General features: G+C 59.5%; 1 protein-coding gene across 6 annotated transcripts in view; it reads left to right on the forward strand.

Annotated features, from left to right (window-relative positions):
* The first annotated feature begins 974 nt into the window (after positions 1 to 974).
* The window catches only part of CAMK2B (calcium/calmodulin dependent protein kinase II beta), a 93,153-nt gene continuing 72,689 nt past the window's right edge, over positions 975 to 21,438 (forward strand). For 3 of the 6 annotated variants that reach the window (XM_067540339.1, XM_067540340.1, XM_067540342.1), the window contains exons 1-2: positions 992 to 1,122; positions 17,929 to 18,023. In XM_067540339.1, the coding sequence (XP_067396440.1) occupies positions 1,058 to 1,122; positions 17,929 to 18,023 (160 nt within the window). In that variant the 5' untranslated portion in view covers positions 992 to 1,057. Of the gene's footprint in view, positions 1,123 to 17,928; positions 18,024 to 21,438 lie in introns of all 6 variants that reach the window. The other 3 variants (XR_010918390.1, XM_067540343.1, XM_067540341.1) reach the window with 3 other exon arrangements.

Below are 21,438 nucleotides of genomic sequence, written 5' to 3' on the forward strand. Positions count from 1 at the left end.
CAGCACCGCCGTGATCAGGGGAACACCCCTCCTTACAGCCGGGGGGTCCCCGGCTCCGCTGCTCCCCGGCTCTTGGCGCACTGGGCTGGCATGGGGGGGGGAGGTGCAGGGTGGTGGGGGTCTGTGTGCCCACCTCTTCTGACTGGCGGTGGTGCTATAGCGAGCTTTGATGGCCCTTTATCGCCTGGCCCCGTGACCTTTGGATCCAGGAGTGAAGGGCTGGGGGGGGGGGGGGGACTATCGATGTGAGGCCAGGAGGGGCTGTGTCCTGGGGCAGCACCCAGATGCCACCTCCTTAGCAGAGATCCCTGCCCTCTGCACCCCCCCCCCGCCCACCCCCACGGAATGGCCTGTATTTCTGCCTGGCTGGCCACGAAAAGAAACAGAGACTGGGACCATTCACCAGCTCCCACCAACCCGCCCCCCCATGCAGCCAAGCTCCCAAACCCCAAGGGGTCTGTGCCCCTCCATCTCCGGGGGGGGGGGGGGGAGTTCCAGGTTCCTGCATGTGTGGGGCTCTGGCTCCAGAGGGTGGGAGCGAGAAGGGCTCTGGGGCTAGAAATCATGGCATCCGGGCGCCTTGGGGTTCTTGGGGAGTGGGGGGGGGCTCTGGGTCTGGGGGGGCGCTACGTCTAACGGAGGGGGGGGCTCTCTGTGTAGGGGAGGTCCTTGGCTTCTGGTTTGGAGGCTCCCCTCTCCTGGGGTCCTTGGGGGGTACCCCACAGCTGCCCTGGGTCTGGGGGTGGCTGGGCTGGCAGCAGCTCTGCCTGGGCTGCGGGGTCCCCGAGGGGGTGGCATTTGCTCCCCCGGTGCGGCGGCGCTGGGGGGGGGGGGGGGGGGTTGCGGTGTGTGTGTGTGTGTGTGTGTTGCGGGCGGGGCGGGGTGGGGGGGGGGTCGCCAGGAGCCGCTGGCGGGAACCTCGGAGCGCAGCCGGCTGGGTGGCTCCTGCCCCCGAGCGGTGCCTCTCCCCCCGCCCGCCCGCCCGCCCCTCCCTCCCCCCCCCAGCTGCCAGGCGGAGCCGGAGCCCAGCTCAGTGCGAAGCGAAGCGGCAGCCGCGATGGCAACCACCGTGACCTGCACCCGCTTCACGGACGAGTACCAGCTGTACGAGGAAATTGGCAAGTAAGGAGCCGCGGATGGCGCGTCCGGGGCCGGGGCGCACGGGCCGGGGGGGGGCCCCCCGCCCATCGCGCGTGGGGCCTGCGCCCCTGGGGGGGGGAGGATGGGGGCATTCCCCTCTCCCCCCCCCCGTACCGGGCCCTGGTGGAAGCAGCTGGGGGTGCGGCTCCCCTCCCCCGGCGTGGCTGCGGGGCGGGGGGTCCCCTCTCCATTGCGCCCTGGGCGCACGGAGCGCAGGGGTGGCCGGCCGGGCCCCTGGGCTGGCGGCTGGCTCTGGGGTGGTGCCAGGGTGCTGGGGGTTCCCTAGTGGGGGGGGGAGCCTGGCCCGGGCGGCTCTGGTTGCCAACTGCACCCCCCCCTGCCCCCTCCCCCGGCTTCGTCCTGCCACCTCCCCCGTGCCAGGGCCGGCGGCCGGGGCTGGGCAGGGGGCAGCGGCTGGGGCTCGCAGACATGACGCATGTTGCAGGAGGAATGGGAACCATCTGGGGAATGGCACTAGCCCATCCAGCGGCTCCCCTGGGCCAGAAACCCTAGACACCCCCCCTCCCCGCTGCGCTGGGTCCCCCCCCCGCCCGGTCCCAGCGCTCGCCGCGTATTTATAGGCTCCTGCGGACTCGCCGGTATTTATAGGTAGCTGGAGCAGGGCGCGGGGCTGCGGCGGGGCTGCCTGGCCCCGGGGAGTCCGGGCCCGGCCCTCCCCAAACGGCGGCTTGTGCGCCCTGGTTCCCCAGTCAGTCCTGGCGTTTAGAAGCGCCCCCCCCCGCTGGTTTTTGGCTGGGGGGGGGCGGCTATTGGGTGATGCCTCTGGCCTGGGGAAGGCTCCACCCACGCTGGCAGCGGCCCCAGGCTGGCAGAAATCACCCCTCTTTGCATTCAGGGCCATGTGCCGGCGCTGGAGGAAGGGAGAAGGGAGGGGGAGTCTCTTCCCCCACAGAGGATGGGAGGGGGGGATATCCTGGGGCCAGGGCTCCGGAGCAGTGGTGCCACAGAGCGGGCAGCCCACGGCCTGCCATCCCTGCAGGCTGGGCAGGGGGAGGAGCTGCTCCGGTGGGTTGGCTCGGCCCCCCCCAGGGAGCTGGAGCTGCCCTGTGTGGCTGGCCCCTGTTCCCTGCTGGGGTCTGCCCTTGTGCTGCCGGGAGAGCACCCGATGTGGGCACCCTGCCATCCGCACGCCCACGCTGGGACCCGGCCCTGTGCCAGGGGGCCGGCGCTCAGTGCTGCCCGGTCAGGGGGCTTCCCCCACCCTGGATGCCCCCCAAGAGCTCTGGCTGTCAGGAAACATCTCCTGGGATGCCCTCACCCCTCGGAATAACACCCCCACCCCAGCATGTTAGGCGCCTGGATTTCATACCCCTGCCCCACGGCTGGCCTTTTGGGGGTCCCGGCTTTCAGAGGGGTGGGGCTCAGCGCTTCCAGAGACTCAGGCGGGACAGCTGTGAATTGGGGTGCCCCAACTGAGGCCCCCCCCGTTGATGCAGCAATTTTGGCCCTGGTGTTTCACAACCCTTTCAAACGCTCCATCCTGTGCAAACATCAGGGTGATGGATCTGCAAGTCTGGCAGCCCCATAACACCCTGTCTCAACCTCCCCCTGCTTATTTTGCCTACGCACCCTTTCCCAAAGATCTGCAAACTGCCACGGACTTTGCAGTGTGCCTGGAAGGCATAAACATCCTGCAATGATTATCCCGCTGCCCCCTCCGTCGCTGCGTGGCTGAGCGGTACAGATTTAGCTCTTACCCTCTCCTTATAAACCAGCTCCTGATGGTTTGTTTTGATTGTCTGTGATCGCTTCCAGTTTTTTTTCCATCTGCCACTTAGGTGGTCGGTGCTTTGGGGGCAGGGGCTCTTTTGGTTCTGTGTCTGTACAGCGCCTGGCGCGCCGGGGTCGGGTCATGACTGGAGCTTCTGGGCACCAATCGAATGTATTCAGGGGCCCAGAAATGAACGTGATGTGTCAGGGAGGGGAGGACCTCCTGCTACAGAGGCCGGGTTCAGTGATTTGTGCATTACGCTAGGGCTGGATGGACCCTGACCTGAAGTCTGTGGAGGGACTTGCTCTGTGACGCCCTACAGGGGTGCAGCGACTGGGATAAACAGCCTAAAGATTGCGGGGTGCTCAGATGCCATGGCGGTGCCAGAGAGATTCAGGTGTTGAATGTGCCCTAGAAGGAGACTGAATGTGAGCCGTTGGCTGATGGAGCTGAGCGCACAATCTGGTGTGTGTGTGTGTGGGGGGGGGGGGGTGTCTTGCCAGAGCTGCATAGAGGGGGACCCCCTCCATCCTGCTGCAGCCCTGCACGCTGGGTTTCCACGTTTCTCTCGAGACCCTCGCTGCCTCTGACTGGTGTGGATTTGGCAGAGCCGGGGCAGCGGCAGCTTCCTGGAGAAGGGCATGAGTGGGACCCAGCCTCCAGGGCCTGGTAACCCATGTTCAGGGGTCTCCACCCCCATGATCTGGATGGCGTCCCTCGCTCTCCTGCGGGCTGAGGGACACGGGGCACCACAGCGCCGCTCCGTAACTGCGTGGTGTGCTGGTCGGTGGGCCTGCCTCCGGCAGAGCTGCCAGGGAGTTCCAGGCGGGCGTCACGGAGCTGCAGGGTCGGCGCTACGCCCCCGGCTTCGCCACCGTCTCTCGGAGAATCCCGAGGCGGCTTGTTCTCCCTTCAGAGTCGGCCACGGGGGCTCCCACGCGGCCCTGTGTGCTCCGCTCGGCGCGGCCGACTGAGAGAGGCTCCGGCGGGAGGCTGGCGCGTTCTGCAGGGGCCCGGGGCCGCTCGGCTGGCCCTGGCCGAACAGGCGGGTTTGTTAGTTGCCTGCCGCTACGGTGACCAGAGCCAGTGTGGAAAAATCGGGCCGCTCTCTCTGCGGGAGGGGCGAAGCGGCACATACAAAACCAGGCCCCTAATAGCGGGACGTCTCGTCACCCGGCCTGGGAAGCCGTTAGGCCAGCCTAGAGAGATGGGTACCGCGTAATCCATTCGGGTCAGCCCCGGGCCTCCGTCTCTGGCATGCGTGCGCTGTGCTCTGTCAGATGCCAGGCCAGCGAGAGCTCACGCTTCTCTCTCCCCCCACCACCTCTGTCCTTTGTTCTCCAGCGGGGGGGTCTTTGCTCAGCTTCCCTGGCAGGCGGCAGGGAAATTCACAAGTCTCCGGTGCTGGCAGTGTCTCTGCCCCTGGTTGATCTGGGCTGGTTCCAACCAGCCCCTGAAGTGTTCACTCCAGCTGGATAGGGGGACACGGACAAACGTCCCTTAGTCCACCCTGAGAGCAAATGTAATCCTTCTGCACCCCCCCCCCCCCCCCACACACACACACGGGGCCAGCCAATGTATAGGGGAAACTGAGGCACACACAGGCCTCATAAAAATACTACGGCGAATTCCCCCTTGGTCATACGTGGTCTGTCCAGGGTCGAGGACTACACCCGCCCCATGGGACGCAGCGGCTGCCCCGTAGGTACTGAGGTGGGGTTCCTCGGGTACCGGGGGGTGCTCGGATCTCACAGTGCAGGGTGTATTAGAGCCTGGAACAGAGCTGAGCTCTCCCGAATCCCCCCTGGGCTGCGCTAGCCACTAGGCAATGCTGCCTCTCCTCCTGTAGCGGGGTCTGGGTGGGCTGCGCCAGCTCGCCTTTCAGGCGGGGCCTTGTGACGGTGGCGGTCTCCTCCCCCCAGGAACCAAGGCATGAGAGGGTGCCGTCCGCTGGCTCGGGAGCTCTTCCGTCCCGTGCCCGCGGCGCTCAGGGAAGCGGGGCTGCTGGCGGATACACTGCAGCTAGCTGGGTGCCATTGTCAGGTCAATGGGCGGGGAGGGGTCATGGCAGGAAAAGCCCTAGACGGGAGCCAGGTGGCGTTATCAGCTGGGTTGTAACCGTCGCCCCTGCTTCCGACAGCAGCGAGGATACTGGGTACTGCTCCCGGGAGACTTCCTCACTGCTTTCCAGAGGGGCGGGGCTGGTCTCATTTTACAGATGGGGAAACTGAGGCACAGTGTGAGTTACCCAGGGCCCCTCAGCAGGCCAGCGCTGAAGCTGGGAACGCCAAAGCTGCCAAACCCCCGTCTCCTGAGGCCCAGCCCAGTGCTCTGTCCGCTAGGCCCCGCTGCCTCCCACCCTTTCCGTGGGGGGCTGAGACAGGCGGACCGACCGAAGGAGGGCACAGGTGCAAGCCGCAGTGGTCTAAGCTGGAGCCGGTGCGCCTAGATTGCCCCTTCATCGTAACCCGGGGACGAGGGGCGGTGCGTGGGACGGCGCGGCGGCCAGCCGAAGCAAGGAAAGACCATGATTGAGTGCAAATAATTAGCCCTCGGGGCTCGTGAGGGGCCTGAGGGTTCAGCTGGACAGTGAGATCCACGGTGCCTGGCTGGTCTGGCCACTGACACAGACTCTGGGCACTGACAGACTCAGCTGGCAACCAGGATGGATGGTCTAGGTCCTGGCACCTGCTCTGAGCTGGAAGAGGCCCTGAACTCTTGGCTTCTCCTCCCCACCCCAGCTCACCCAGCCGTTTTTTTTTCTCCCTGCCCCCGGGCTGTGGCACTGCCACCCCAGTGCCCGTCCGACCTGCCGGGAGGTGCCAGCCGTCCTCTCGCGCGGGGCCCTGCCGGCTCTGGAGCAGATGGCGGCTCCAATAATCCTCCCTTTGCAATGGCCCTTCCTCTCTCTGCGGCAGAGGCAGCTGCTGGCCTCCCTCTGTGGCCGGCGGCAGCTCTCCGTGCCCGCTAGCCCCCCGGTGGGCGCTTGGCTCCGGGGTTTAAGGCTCGGCCTTGTTTGCATTGCCCTGCCGTGCTGGGAAGTCCCTGTCCTTCCCTTCCCCGCTTCCCCAGTCAGCTGCCGGCTTGCTAGTCCCAAAGCAACCAGCCACAGCGGGGGTGTGAGCAGAGATGTACTGGCTGCCTGGCTGGGCAGCGTCTGCAGGGATGACAGCACTCTCAAGGGGGTGGGTTACAAACGGGCTGGGGGGGTGGGGAGGTCTGCTGTGCTGGGGGGGGGGACGAGAAACTGGCCCCAGGGGAGCCCATCAGGTGGTCTAGGCAGTGCAATGTGAGGAAGCTGGGCCGTGACGTCTTGTCGAGTTGTCGTGTTGTGTCGGGGTGTTTGGGGGGCTGTGGGCCGGAATTCGGGCCGGGCAGGTCTGGGCGGGAGCGTCCGCGGCCCTGCCGCTGCAGCCCGCCCTAGGGGAACCGTGGAACCAGGGGACTCCAGACTCCGGCGGTGCTGGGATTTGGTGGTGGTGCTGGGCCTGGAATCCCCTGTGGGTGGGGGGGGGGATTCTAGCTCCATCAGGATTAGTGCAAGCGAGAGGATTAGAGCCTGGCCCGAATGCCGGGCGTCCGCGCCGGCGTGGAGTCCGGATTGAGGGCAGGGCGAGCGGCCGGCGCAGCGGGGGTGGCCCTGGGTTTCTGGGGGAGCGGCAGCCCGGGGCGGCTCTCACAAGCCCTGACGGGTGCCCAGGCCGGGGAGCTCTGCGCGGGCGACCGCTGGCCCTGGGCAGTGCGGGCTGAGAAGGCTGCACTGGGCAGGGGTTGGCGCAGTTCCCGGGCTCCTTATAAAGGGGTCAAACCCCCTGTTCTGCAGGGCCGAGAGGCGCCGCGTGCTCGGGCCTAGGCTGCTGCTGCTGGCGTTCCTGAGAGCTGAGCCCGTTCCTTTCCCCGGCGCCCCCGGGCACAGGGCCTGTTCCTGGCTGGGCAGCCCCGGGAGGCAGGGCTGGCATTTCCTCCTGCTCTGGTGCCCCGCTCACGCCACCCGCAGGAACTCCTCGGCCCAGCCATTGAATCCCAGCTCCCTGTGGCACCTCCCCCCCCCCCGGCCGCCCCCGCATCTCTCTGCCCACGTTTGCATCCTCGCCCCCCCCCAGCGATCCTTCCCCTGCTCCATCCGGGGCACCCGGCGTCTCCATGGCAACAGACTGTGCTGGCAAACACGGCTCCGGAGATGCAGGCAGCTGCTGCTTCTCCGCGCTGTTCCTGCCTCCGCTTTTCCAACGCAGCCCCCCCCCGTCCCCCTCCCCGGGCTCGTCGCTCCCCAGGGACACGGGGGACGCCTCTGCCAGGGCAGGGCCCCAGATCCCGCTGCTCCGGGGGCCCAGCCCCCCCCCGCCACCTGCGAGTCTCCCCCGGCTCTTAGCAGTACAGAGACTATGACACACAGGGGAGCGATGGTCATCGCTGATCCTCTCCAGGAGGAGGCAGCGCCCGCCTCCCCCTGTTCCCCGGCAGGCTTGTCGGGCGTGAGCCTTTGCCAGCACTTCCCGCCCCAGGGCTCTGCCTCTCTCTGCGCCGCCGGCGGGCTGGGCTTCCTTATCCCTGCTTCGCAGGAGGACAGGTGGAGGCGCAGAGTGGGGGGAGGGCAGACGCGGCCAGTGGCGGAGCGTGGAAGAGAACCCAGGCGTCCTGGGACCCCCCCCCGCCACCCTGTGCTTTAACTCCCGCTGGCTCAGCTCAGAGGCCTTCGGGGACGCTGTGAGGTCCCTACTGCCCTGTTCTCCCCGGCGGGCCCAGCCTGGGGTCTCCGACCCACTTGCTGCCTGACCCGTTCCAACAGGAGCCCCACCCCCTAATGGCGGGTCTGGTTCTGGCCTTTTGCAAGGCCCCTGATAGCTGGATGGGAGCGTCCCCCGATGCTGGGTTCTGGGTGCGAACTGGTGCTGACGGAGAACAGCGTCTCTGCAGCAGGTGGGGCGTAGCTGCAGCGGGGTCGCTTTGAAGTCTGGCTGAAGGGCCTGGGGCGCCGGATCTCCCTGTTAAAAGATTACTGCCGCTGCGCTGACCTGTATCCTGCTTTCCCCTCTGTACCCACCTATGGTCTCTTGTCTTGCTTCTCCGCTCTTCGGGGCTGAGTTCGTACAGCGCCTGGCGCAAGGGGTGCTGCTCTGCGACTGGCGCTTGTAGGTGCGACTGTAATTCACAAGTCAGTACTGTGCCCTGGGCAATCGCTGGTGTGTGGCTTATGGTTTATTGCTGGGGGAGTGGGGGCGGGGTTACCAGCTTTTGGGGGTTCCTTCCCTGGAGGGGACTGCAGGATTAGGGGGAGCAAACCTGGGGCCTGCTCCTGGGCACTGGTGATGTTGGGTGGTGAGGCCCAGTGGTTAGGACACTCGGTTCAATTCCCTGCTCTGCCCCAGACTGACTCCCTGGGGGCTAGTCACGTAGGCCCAGAGTTTTGACGGTGTTCTGCTGTCGCTGCGCCGAATTGTGCCTAAATCCCTTTGGACATGAGATGCAGGCTCCTCAACCAGTTAGGTGGCGCGATGGCCAGCGCAGCGACGCCCGGCAACCTTGAAAAATCGGGACCTCAGGTCTCCCAGCGGGAATAACCGTCCTCCTGGGCGTGCGTGGCAGGCGGAGAGGGTTGGCGCGGCAGGGATGGGGCAGTAGAAGTAGCTAGCTAGACAGGACGGTCTCTGGTAAGACCCTGCTGCCGGGTGAGGGGCGGGGTTTCTCTCCTTAATACAGGGGCCGTGGGTCCCTCTGTCCAAGGGACAGCCCCTCTTCTGTTTCCTGCCAGCAGCTCAGAAGCGCTTGCCCGTGGCTCAGGTCCTGCTCTGGGTGTTAAAAGCTCTCTGGCACGTCAACCGTTCCTGGAGTGTATTGCTAGGCAGGGCCGGGAATTTCCCCCAGAGCTGCCTGATCTGAGACGGGCTCTGGTCTGTGTCCCTCCATCCACTCCCGTCCCTTCCTGGCACGCTGGGACCCGGCTGGGCACAGGCCGGGCGTGGTGCTGTGGTCAGAGGGGCGGTCGGGGCTGTGGGCTGGTCTGAAGGCTGAGCTGGGTGCACAGATCAGTGTTGGTGGGTGGGGGAGGCAGGTTACCCACCTGGCAGGGAGACCCTGGTCAGAAGCTGGATAAAATGGCCTGCTGGAGTCTGCCCGTCTAACCTGATTCAGGAAAGTCACCTTCGCCACGTGGGGGACCTGTCTCCCGTTGGTTCTCAGGCTGCAGATCTGGGCACCGGATCGGCAGGCGCTACAAACGCCGACTAGACGCTTACACTGGCCCTCTGTGCCGAGGAAGAGGGGGTAATGCCGGGGGCGTGTAGGCAACAGCCGCCCTGGCAATATCGGGACCGGAGTTGCCCTGAGATCTGCTGTAGTGTAGACAGGACTCAGGCGTTCCTCCTCCGTGTCGTCTTAGACCCAGCCCCGTCCACACAACAGGCTCTGCCAGTGGAGTTGTGCTCTGGGGCAGTGATGGGGCCGGGTGTGGGGTACGCAAGGGAGGGCACAGCTGACCAGCCCACTTCAGGGCTCTGTCCCGAGATCGAGTCCCGGAGCCGGAGGGGGTAGCTCTGCTGAGACCTTCCCTGAAACGCTGCATCTGGTCCTGCCGCACGCGTGCAGCCCCTGGCACGGTGGGGCCGTGAGCCTTGATGCTGGTGCGTGAAACGCTGACCTAATCCCCCTGCTGCTAAATACCGATAGCTGGGATTGTGCGATGATCTTGTCATGCCCTGACTGGATTATAACCGGTCCTGCCATGCGCAGGTAGAAACCAAGCAGGTTCTCTCCAGGGTACTGAACTGCGTCACTTCCCTGGTCTTTGTAGATCAGTTCTGGCTTTGCCTGGCCCCTGGGGAATGGACCAGGCACCTTGTCCCTCTCCGATCTCCAACCCAGGGAGCCAGGGGCCCAGCACAGATCAGTAAGGGCAGGGAGGAAGCCCTTGAGGAAAGATGGCCCAGTGGTTAAGCACTACCCTAGGAGTTCGGACCCGGGTGCAATTTGTTGCTCTGCTCCAGACTTCCTGGGTGACCTTGGGTGGGTCTCACTGGCCACCAATTCTCCACCTGTACCGTACCGAGAAATGGCTTTACACGGCTGCTCTGTAGGGTGCGGCTAGGGCGGTTTGGTTCTGCAGTCAGGGCCGTGGGTTGTTCCCCGATGTATGGGGCTGGCGCCCTACACACGAGTGGAATTTGCCCCTCGGCTCTGCAGGGGCCCCCTCAGCCTTGCCGGCCGGTTTCCCTTGGACCGCGGCACTTTGCGGGGCCGCTGGAAATAAATCAGCCTGTGAACACGTGGGGTTGGACCGGTTTAGCGAGAGGTGAATGGGACGCCAGCCGTAAGGAGGATAAAGAGCCTGTCAGGCAGGCGTGCCGGGCCAGCTCTGCTCCCCTGCAGCGGACACCGAAGCCCTAGTCAGGCCTGACGGGGGGAGACGCTCCCCGGGACACGGGGTGCTTTGGGTGTGCTGCTGAAAGACAAAATCCTGCCTCTCCCCTTTGCCGTTTCCAGCTGCTTTCCTCCCTTCTCCTGCAACAGGAGCAGAGGGATGATGATAGCAATCCAGGAAGGCCCCTTCCATGCCTAGCTGGGCACCGCATCCCCTCTGGCCCTGGATCCCTGGGTGCCCTTTTCCTTTGCCGTCCCGCCTGGGTTTAACGCTCCCGCGCTAGATCCTCCCCAGGCGGCAGCTGCAGCAGTTTCGGTGGAGATCTGTCACCCCGGCCTCTGCCTCGGGCCCAGCGAACTTATTTTTTCACCAAAAATGCAGCCCCGGGTGGAAGAAACAGCTTTGCGAATCTGTCGTTTTACTGAAATGTCTCAGTCGGGGGAACGGCCGAGTTGTTTCCCTTTGGAATGACTTTGGGGTGGGAAATGGCCTTTCGTTTCATTTCTTTTTAATGGGGAAAAGAGAGCTCGAAACTGAAACGAAATATTTTGTTTGGCCTCAAATGATCATGATTGTGTTTTACTTTTCACTGGAAATTCTGGCAAAACCTTGTTTTCGGGTTGACCCAAAATGATTTTTCTCTCCCCGGTTTGTTGAGAAGTTCCAGCAAACTGGGGGGAAAAAAAATCCATCGTCGCCCAACTTTGCTTCGGGGTTTTAGAAACCTGGCCAGGCTGGCCTTAAATGGCCGGCTCTGGGGCCAGCGGCCGGGTATCTGTGCTCAAAGGTACAGAGGGGTCCGGAGCGTCTTTCTGGTCCCTTCGGGCAGAGCGGAGCCCTGCCCCGTGCGAATCGTGATCCTTTCCCGAACCAGGCCTCGTGGTGCGCCGGCGGTGAAGATCATGGTTCTGGGAAGCCGCGGCTCTTGAAGCAGCCGTCTCTGGGGAACGGCTGGATCGGGGGAGATGACGCGGAGTGTGACCATGCTGAGAGCTAACGGCTGTCCCAGCGCTCTGGTCACTTAAGCTCTGATTGGCTCCCCTAGAGAGGACTTGAGGGAGGGATGGAGACTGCTTAATTATCTAATCAGAGTGTGGGCTGGGTGACTAAGGAGCTGCTGTTTGTCCCAGCAGCTGGATGGGCTGGTTAAAAAGCAGAGGAAGGAACAGAAGTGCAGCAGAGGGAAGGCTAGCAGAGTGGAGGGGGGGAAAAGGGACCTCAGGATGTCTCCCTCTCCCGGGAGAAAGGGCTGAGGGTTGAAGGATGCTGTAAGTAGGGGCTCTGCCCGGGGATTGTGCCAGTGGCTTGGTGGTGGAAACGTAAATAAAAAATCTCCCAGGGGCGTTGCAATCGAGAGGTGGGTTTGGAGGGTCTCCCAGGCGGGAGGGGAAGTCACGACGCTTTCCTGTGGCTGGGCTCCTGCAGGTTCAGGGCTGGCACGGGGGGTGCATGGGCCAGGCCGAATACCCTCACCAGGCCGTGGCAGCGTGAGGGCAACAGCACGTGCTGTTTAGATACACAATTGATTTGTTAGTGGTGCTTCCCTAATGGGAATGCAGCCACCTCTGGGGTGGAGGACAGCAGCCAGTTGCCCAGCAACGCCTTTGGCGAAGGGGAGAATTCAGCCAGGGCTCCTGCCTCTTCTGAAAACAACGACGAGGTCTTCAATGCCCCCCGAGCAGCTGAGCAGCTGGCTTTTCTCAAGGAGCCCTCCCAGCTGATCACAAGGCAGAGAGAGAAATCGAGGCACCGGGGATGGCAAAAATCTCCCCTTGGCTTTAAAAAGCCACCCCTCGGAGCACCGGATTGTATGCCCGGGGGCTGCTCAGCGTTCAGCTGCGTGGCGATCATCACAGGCTTTTATGGAGCCTCACGCAGGCTGTCGTCGGCGTAGCCCCTCTGGATATCTGCCTGCATTCTCAGGAGCAAATCCACCCACTACCCCTTTCTGCCAGCACTTTCTAGACGCAGGGGTGCCAGGTCAGATTTTGGGGGGGGGTGAGGAGGGGGGACATCTTTAACCATGATTCCAGGGGCTACTTAGGCACCTGTAAACTCTATTTTTTTGCAGATGATAACTTAAAAATCAGGCCACAGGAGCACTGTATCTAATGTCTGTATAAAGAAAGAAAATTAAATTAGACCCCATCACCTCTAATACTAATATGTTCTGATGTCTTGTGTCAAGTCACTGAACAGACACTGGTTAGGTTTAAAATTTTATCGGGTATTCTGTCTTTGGTACCAACTCTTGAATACGATTGTAGAAAAATCTAGATGACTTTTTATCGTTTCAGCTCCTTACTCTTGACCGTTCACCAAGCGGGGTGGGTAGATCGTTTAGAACCACCCTAGTGTAGGGCGAGACCCTGTGAGTTTACGCTGCATCTGCCTGGAGTTCTGGGGAGAAATAAACTAGGAGCTGACTTCAAACAGGAATGAAACATATCCTTTCAAGTCACTGTCACAGTATTGCCGACCCCAGATCATGAGTCAGGCTCACGGAAAATCATACGACTGGCTTTGAAATCATGAGATTATGTAAAAAAAGAAACATAGATTTGGTGTTTTTTAATTGCCCTCTGCTTTTTGAGCCTTTAGGGTGTGTTGGGGCCACATTTTGAAGCTTTCACCACAGCCACGAGGGCTAGAAACTTACCTTTCCTTTAAGAATGAAGGCAGGAATCATCACATCTCCACTTGACTCCAGGAGCTGGGGCTTTAAGGAAAATGATTGCCATGGGACTCATGACAAAATCATGGGAGCTGGCAACACTGCAAGTTCTCTTTAAAGGCTAGTTACTTTCCAGAAGGCTCTTAAACGCAACACTCAAGTGGCTGAGTTGCTGTTCTCACGGGAGAATATTTAAAACCAAACACCAAGAAAATTCCACATTTTAAAGTTGAGGGGAGTCTTCGGAGAGAGATCAGGGCCGCTGCAGGCAGGAAAGGAAAATAAACAGGCACGGGAGCTCTGGGCAGCTCTTCCTCTTGGAAAAAAAAGGTGGAGGGTCAAATCTTCCAGTCCTTAATCAGGTAAAACTTCTATTGCCATCAGCATCTCCACTCAGATATTAATGTGCTCAATAACTATACACTTCACACTTCAGTATTTGAGCCATCTTATGCAGGGCTACACCTCTTATACACGTCTGCCAGGGACTGCATTTTCTGCCTTGTTTTGATGAGTGCTGAGCACACAGAGGGTGCCCCGTGAATAATACAAATCATGACAATAATCATCGACTTTATGGACTCTGTGGATGCAGTTTCTGTTCTTTGTTCTGGAATTGGCCTGAATACAGCTGAAACAGAATCGTAGAAGATAAGGGTTGGCAGGGACCTCAGGAGGTATCTAGTCCAACCCCTGCTCACAGCAGGACCAACCTCAGCTAAATCATCCCAGCCAGGTCCTTGTCAAACCGGGCCTTAAAAACCTCTAAAGGTGGAGATTCCACCACTTCCCTAGTAACCCATTGCAGTGCTTCACCACCCGCCTAGGGAAAAAGGTTTTCCTAATATCCAACCTAGACCTGCCCCCCTGCAACCTGAGACCATTGCTCCTCGTTCTGTCACCTGCCACCATTGAGAACAGCCTAGCCCCATCCTCCCTGGAACCCCCTTTCAGGTAGTTAAAGGCTGCTATCAAATCCCCCCTCATTCTTCTCTTCTGCAGACTAAACAAGCCTAGTTCCCTCAGCCTCGCCTCATAAGTCTTGTGCTCCAGCCCCCTAATAATTTTTGTTGCCCTCCGCTGGACTCTCTCCAACTTCTCCACATCCTTTTTGTAGTGGGGGGCCCAAAACTGGACACAATACTCCAAATGCGGCCTCACCAGTGCCGAATAGAGGGGAATAATCACTTCCCTCCATCTGCTGGCAATGCTCCTACTAATGCAGCCCAATATGCCATTAGCCTTCTTAGCACCCGGGGCACACTCCTGACTCCTATCCAGCTTCTTATCCACTGTAACCCCAGGTCCTTTTCTGCAGAACTGCTGCCTAGCTCCTCGGTCCCCAGTCTGTAGCTGTGCATGGGATTCTTCCATCCTAAGTGCAGGACTCTGCACTTGTCTTTGTTGAACCTCCTCAGATTTCTTTTGGCTCAATCCTCCAATTTGTCTCGGTCCCTCTGTATCCTGTCCCTGCCTCCAGCATATCTACCACTCCCCCCAGCTTAGTGTCAGCTGTGAACTTGCTGAGGGTGCATCCACCCCATCCTGCAGATCATTCATGAAGATGTTGAACAAAACCGGCCCCAGGACCGACCCCGGGAGCACTCCGCTTGTGACCGGCTGCCAGCTAGACACGGAGCCATTGATCACTACTCGTTGAGCCCGATGATCTAGCCAGTTCTCGATCCATTTTATAGTCCATTCATCCAACCCATACTGCGTTAACTTGCTGATAAGAATACTGTGAGAGACTGTAACAAAAGCTTTGCTAAAGTCAAGGTATATCACGTCCACTGCTTTCCCCCCATCCACAGAGCCAGTCACCTCATCATAGAAGGCAATCAGGTTGATCAGGCATGACTTGCCCTTGGTGAATCCATGCTGACTGTTCCTGATCACCTTCCTCTCTTCCAAGTGCCTCCAAATGGATTCCTTGAGGACCTGCTCTTTGATTTTTCCCTCTAAGAATTTGAGGCATAAACACATTGGATACTTGTATGACACTTCTCTCGTTCCTTCCTTTTCCTAACCTCAGAACAAATAATGCAAAGCAAAATGGGTTTCAATCACAATGTAAAATTTCACAGCAGCCATTGCTCTCCAACCCCGCCTGGGACCGAACCTGCCAGCCGCTGGGAGTCAAGTCATCTCGTTTGTTTTCTCTTTCCTTCTTCATCCTTCCTGACCCCCGTGCTGCTTTTCATGCTGCCAACCGGGACATCCTGCCCAATCTCCTGGCCGTGTTTGCTGGCGTCTCAGAACTGGCCTCCTTGGTTTTTTCTCCCATCTATCAGATTTTCTTTATTTTGCCGCATGCAGCAGACAGAGGCTGGTCTAGTGGCTAGGGAGTTAGCCCTGGGAGACCTGAGGTCTACTCTCCCCATGGACTTCCTGTCTGACCTCAGGCCCGGGACGTAGGGACAGACCTTCCAAAGGTTTTTAGGCACCCAAAGATGCAGCTGAGGCATCTAATGGGTTTTACGAGGCACCTGACCTTCGAAGCACTTTGAAAATCCCATTAGGTGCCTAAATACCTTGGGAAATGTGGGCTTTAGTCTGTCTCAGGGCCCACATCTGTGTAATGGGGATAACCGCACGGCTCTGCCTCGCCGCGGGGCTGGGAGGAGAAATAGGTCAGATGTTGAGCTACTCAGATGCTGCCATGATGGTACCGTAGGTAGAGTGGGAGCTTAGACCACTGCTGTCCCTTCCCGTGGTTTTGGCCCCTTCTTTTCACCTATCCCCCTCGCTTCTGACTGTAATCTTGGCTCAGAGGGCTTGGCTGTGTTTCTTCCCAGTCCCCTGGGTTCTCTCTCCAACCCCCGCGCGGAGGCATTCATGGTTTGCAAGCTCATCTGACTTCCAGAGCCTTAATTTAATCACCAGCCCTTCCTTATCTTAATCCCCCGGCCTCTGTGTGTAAACAAAATACTGACTGCGTGACCCAGGGGCAGCAGCGGGAGGGAGCAGTGCAGTTAAGAGCTCTGCCTGGGGCTAGGACCTGCACCCCAAAACTCAGGGAGGGGCAGGAGCCCCCCCCCAATGGTGCCCATCTAGATCCTTTTTTCTCTCTTTGGCAGGAGCTGGCCTGTGCTATCCACGTTTGGCAGCTGCTAACTCGGGTTTAACAAATAAACACCACCCCGGCCCCTGGAAGCCACTTTTCCTGATCCAGACCGATCATGGAAAATCCCAGCATGAGCATCTTTGGGTCCCAGCGTCCTTTGCCCGTTATCCTTTCCCGGGAGGGGGGCTCCATCTCCAGAGGCCACCCAAAATCCCAGAAAGGCAACTGGATAAGGACCAGGTCAGGGAGCTCTCCCAGCACCTGGTTCGCCCCGTGTTCAGGGAGATCCTGCTTCCCAACTGGGGAATTGTACCTGGGATGGCAGCGGGGTTTAAAGGGTAACATTTGCAAAGCAATGGAATGGCTCCGGAGCCTGTCATGTTTTCAGAAAGGGTTTAGACACGGAGGTTACGTCTACACAGCAGTTAAAAGCCCCTGGCTGGCCCAGGCAAAGGGGTTGTTTAATGCTCGGGTTGGAGTCGGGCTCTAGGATCCTGCGAGGTGGGAGGGTCCCTGAACATTTAAATAGACCGAATCCCGCTGGCCTGATCGGCTGGCGTGGGCCAGCTGCAGGTTTTTAGCTGCGTGGAGAGGTGCCCGTATGAGCCCAGGCCTGGTTGGCTGTCAGTGAGATGCAGAAAGGCGCCTAGTGAGATACAAAAGTGCCTGAGCAGGCCAAGTGCCTAAATCCCATGGGAGACAGGGTGCCTGACCTGCTTAGGTGCATCTGAACATCCTCCTAGGTCCAGACACTGCTATCTTCAGGCACCTAAACACCTTGGACAATCTGGCCTAAAGAGACTTTTGAAAACAGGGCAAAGGAAGGTCTCTAAATCACTTAAGTTGCTTTAGAAAATGTTTCCCCCAGAGGCCCCAGTCAATAGCTCTGAGCTCTTGTCTCCGGCTCCGCGGGCGGCTTGGTCCCGCTCCTCCATCTCCGCACCTGCCTGCTCTTTGGGGCAGGTCCCGCCTGCATGGGGGGGGGGGGTGTTGCACAGGGCTGAGCTAATTGCAGGGGGTAGGAGGGGGGATGCTGGGGAACTCGGGGAGCTGGTCAGAAGCAGAGTTGGGGGCCACTGGGCGCTGCGGCAGTGAGAGCAGAGGGGAGAAGGCGGCTGGCCTCCTCCCTCGTTGGCTGCAGCAGGGAAGGGGCTGGGACGTGGCTTTGCGGAGCACTTGGGAAGGAAACCGCTGCGCTGCGCGCTTGCTGCTGCGGGCGGGGGGTGTGGGAAGCCGGGTTCCAGGGGTGCCAGGCGAAGGTTCAGGTCGTGGCAGGGTTAGAACGGGACGGGAGCGGCTGTGGGCGGGGGGAAGGGAGTGAGACAGGCGGGGGGTGCACCCCATCCAGATGCATGGGGGGAGTGAAGGTGGGGGGGATGTCCTCCCCCGTCTGCATCAAGAGCGGGGCAGGGGCTGCAGGGGGTGTGTGGAAGCTGATTGGGGAGTGGGGTGCATCCTCCCCAGTTGCATTATGGGAGCTGATGGAGTTGGCTTGAGACCAGGATTGGGTGTTTGAGGGCGTTAGGATCATGCTCATTTCTTGCAATGTGTTGTGGACTGGCTCCGCCCCCCCTGTGCTGGGAGAGGCTCCGCCCCCCCTGTGCTGGGAGAGGCTCCGCCCCCTCAACCCCTGTATGGAAGGAGCCCTTGGCACTGAGCATCAAGTGGTGCCTGGGTCCTAGCCACAGATGCACCTGTACGGCAGGAATGCCCCTCCACAGATGTGCCCCACGCAGCCTGCAGGCCTGTCTTCCCTGGCCCCGCTGCAGCCTTACCTCCTTCGGCAGGGCAGCTGGCACACCTGCCCATCGCCATGTCCCCTCTGAACTGGTACCGCTGCCTGCGTCCGGGGGTGGGTTACGCTGGACTGTGAAGCCCGAGGGTTGTTCTCCGGCCTCCCCAACCACGGCTGGGGTGGAGCCGGAGAAGTCACGTTTTTTTTCCTCTCTCCTTTCTAGGGGGGCTTTCTCGGTCGTGCGCCGCTGCGTCAAACTCTGCACCGGCCATGAGTACGCCGCCAAGATTATCAACACCAAGAAGCTCTCTGCAAGAGGTAGGCTCGGCCCTTGGCTTCCTTCCTCTCCGTGGCTGCTGGGACTGGGAAATCTGTGGGCCTCTTCTCACTTGCACCCGGGGGTTGGGAGGGGGCGTCCTTTGCTAGCCGTCTGGGGTAACCCTGCTTGGTTTGTGGGTGTTAAGGTCAGCGACCTTATGATTTATGATCAGTTTTGTCTGACTTCCTGCATTCGCAGCGGCCAGAGACTCCCAGCTGTGTGTGTGGGGGTAGGTGTGAGTGGGTGGGTGTGTGGATGGATTCTCCGATGCGGGTGACGTTACCATGCCCAGTGCGTCTGTATCTTTTGCAAAGACATGATCTTGACTGGAAGCAACGGAGAATCTGCCGCGTCCCTCAGCCGCCTTTTCCGGTGCTTACTGCTTTACTGCAGTGGTTGCCTTTAAAGAGTCAACATTTGCCCAAACCGTTACCCAGCGGTAAACTGAAAATAACCTTAACTGTAATCGACACGAAATGACTCCAGTCCAGATGTAGCTGTGGACTTTCCTAATTGGCCCCTGTATCCGTGCTCGCTGCCTCGCCGCGGACCAGATCCGGTTCTGCACTCGCGAACAAAACCTTTGTGCTTGATTGCTGAATTAGAGGAGAAAACCCGAATGGGGGAAGTGGGGAGATAAATTCTGCAGACCTGTTTTGCTTTGGTAGAACGACGTGTGACGTTTCAGAAGAGTCTTTTCAAACCAAAAATTGCATTAATTCCTCCAGTGTGTCGTGATGGGGGTTGTGCAGCTTCTGGGTCACTTTTAGATTCTCTGTTCCTCACTTCCCATCTGTACAGTGGGGATAACTGCCCTGCCTTGTCTCACGGGGGTCTGAGAATAAAGGCATTGAAGACTGTGAGGTGCCCAGATACCACAGTGATGGGGGCAGTAAAAATACTAGACCTGAACTAGACCTTACTAGACCTGAACCTCTTCCCCTGTGACTTGGCTGGCCTGCCTTTGCTTTCTGAGCATGCTGATTCTCAACCATCTTCCCTCTCCGCCGGGGGGAAGCGTCCCTCCCGCGTCTGCAACCTCCCAGCCGTCTCCGTGGCTACAGGCTGTGAGATAACCCTAGCGTGCGAGCTCCCGGCAGGCTCCGGCAGCTGGAGAATGGAGCTTGTTGGTGAGACGAGCCGTACTGAGTAATAAATATCCATAGGACTAGCAAAGGGGACGTGGAAAAGGACTGGCCCAGTGATGCGACCTTCTGTGCCGTGTTCGCTGCAGCGCGCGGCTCCTGCCTCTCTCCAGGAAGCGAATGGAGAATTGGAAGGGAGTGGGGGGGTCTGCACCGCTCAGGATCAGGCCCATACGTCCGCCGCCAGGCGAAGGCCCCGCCGTCGCTGTGTTGTGAAGCCGTGTGAGGGCTGGAGAAAGCAGCTGGAGGAGCGTGCTGCAGGTTCTGCTGTTCGCAGCACCGGCCCTGCAGCTGGAAGAAATCCAGCCTTTCTCCTGGGCGCAGCTTTTGCGTGCGTGGCCGTAAGCATTGCTTGTCTCTTCCCGGCTCCCCGTCCCCCCCTCACCAGCGTATCTCAGCACCTCTCTCTCTTTCACGGGGGTGGTGTTACGAGAAATACGTGAGGCAGGGCTATTCTCTCTATTTTAAGGAACGGAAGCCCAGAGAGACTAAGTGACTTGCCAAAGGTCACACAGGCAGACTGTGGCAGGGCAGAGAAGCAGCCCCTGGTCTTCCAAGTGCTAGGCTGCCGTCCTAGCCATTTGGTTATCCTCTCTCTTATTTTAGGAGCCAAAAATTAACATGGCTTTAATGCTTTTGGTTACGGGCACCGCTCCAGTGATATCAGCCCAGCTCCAGCAGTGGGGCCCAGTTAGACCCAGTTCCAGAGCCGGCATGGTGGGACAAGCAGAGGTGACGCATGGGGGGGGGGGCATGCGTGGTCAGGTGCCCCCCAGATTTCTGCCAGGGTTGATACTTTCATATATTTTATTTATTTTTGCAGGGAATGGGTTCAAAACCTGGGCCCACCCGCTATCAATAGTGGTGTGACGCCTCTAGGCACAACAGGGCAAAAGTGTTTTGTGTAGGTCCTATGTAAACGGTGTCTTTTTTCCTCAAATCTTGGTTTAAAAATGGGGCTTCTTTTTTTTTTAAAATTAGATTCTGGAGATCCTACCCCATCAGACAAGGAAAACCTGACTTGAAACCCAGCCAGCAGCCCTAGGGAAACCTGGCGTTGAAGCTGCAGCTCCAAATCACTGCAGGCCTCTGTCAGTTAATCAAATCCCCTGGGAGAGCTGTTCTGTAGTCAGTGCACAAATGCTGTGGGACTGTGGTGTGAAGGTTGCGTAGTTAACCCTCAAGTCAAGGAAGGTCCAAGTGAAGATTGCAGGCATCACCTTTAAATCTGCCTCATTGCAGATCATTGTCCTTTTGTCCATGACAATTATGGGGTCTCATCCTGAAATCTACAACCTTAGGGGCACACGTGTGTAAGACAATGGGATCGCCTGTTTTAAAGGCAGTGGGTTTTTGCTTTGTGGCTGTACAGCGCCTTGCACAATGGGATCCGGGACCGGGACTCATAGTTCCTACTGCAATTGAAATGATAAATAATAGGAGGGCGTGGCCAAGCCAGACGGGTGCGGCTGTTGACGCGACGCTTTTGATTAGGTGCGTGGGCGTGGAGGTAGACTGGAATTGAGCTGGCCTGTTTAAAGCGGTGCATCGCGTGGCTCAGGGGAGTTGAAAGGAAGGATCCGGGTGCATCGTGGTATCCGGCATTGAAAATTCTCTGCCCGGGGGGCGGCAGTGGTGAAAAAGATTAACAGGCTGGAGTGTATCTTACGCATCTAAATAAACCGGGTTACAATCCAGTGGCTTGTTCTGGCTGCCCTGTTTGAAGACAGCTATAGCTAAATGGGAAAGAGGCGGATCCAGGGGAGGGCGGCCAAGTGGCTAACTGGGTTAGTGAGTTTTAGGTCTAGAGAGATTGAGACTGGGATTACGGAGGCCTGGGTGAGGCTGCTTACGAGCTGACACGATTGACGCGTTTAAACAAGCCCTGGGCTCTTTACGAGGCTAAACCTGGTGATCTGTGGGAGGTCGTGCGGCCCAGGGCCGGCGGTTGTGGAGGTGCGTTAACCAGGAACGCAGCGCTGTTAAGAAGGGCGTTTAAAGTGAGAGGCAAGCAGATACAATCAGCTTCCAGACCAGGTGGCGGAGTCAAGGCCCATTAATGCCTTTAAGCGAAAATTGGGCGGCTGGCTCGTCCTATCCCTCCAGCCTCCCTGGGGCCAGGCTGGGATTATTCCCTGGGGGCCGTGCTCTCGTGTTTGCCTTGGGTCTCATCTCAAACGTCCCACGGGATGGGCGCCTCCATCCTTCCCCTGGGAGAGGCAGTTCGCAGCCTACCGAATCTCATCGTTGGATCGCCTCGGTGGCTTTG

The sequence above is a fragment of the Emydura macquarii genome, unplaced genomic scaffold (assembly GCF_026122565.2).
Source record: "Emydura macquarii macquarii isolate MOO-44397 ecotype Brisbane River unplaced genomic scaffold, CSIRO-AGI_Emac_v2 contig_573, whole genome shotgun sequence".
In the NCBI taxonomy this organism is placed as follows: domain Eukaryota; kingdom Metazoa; phylum Chordata; order Testudines; family Chelidae; genus Emydura; species Emydura macquarii.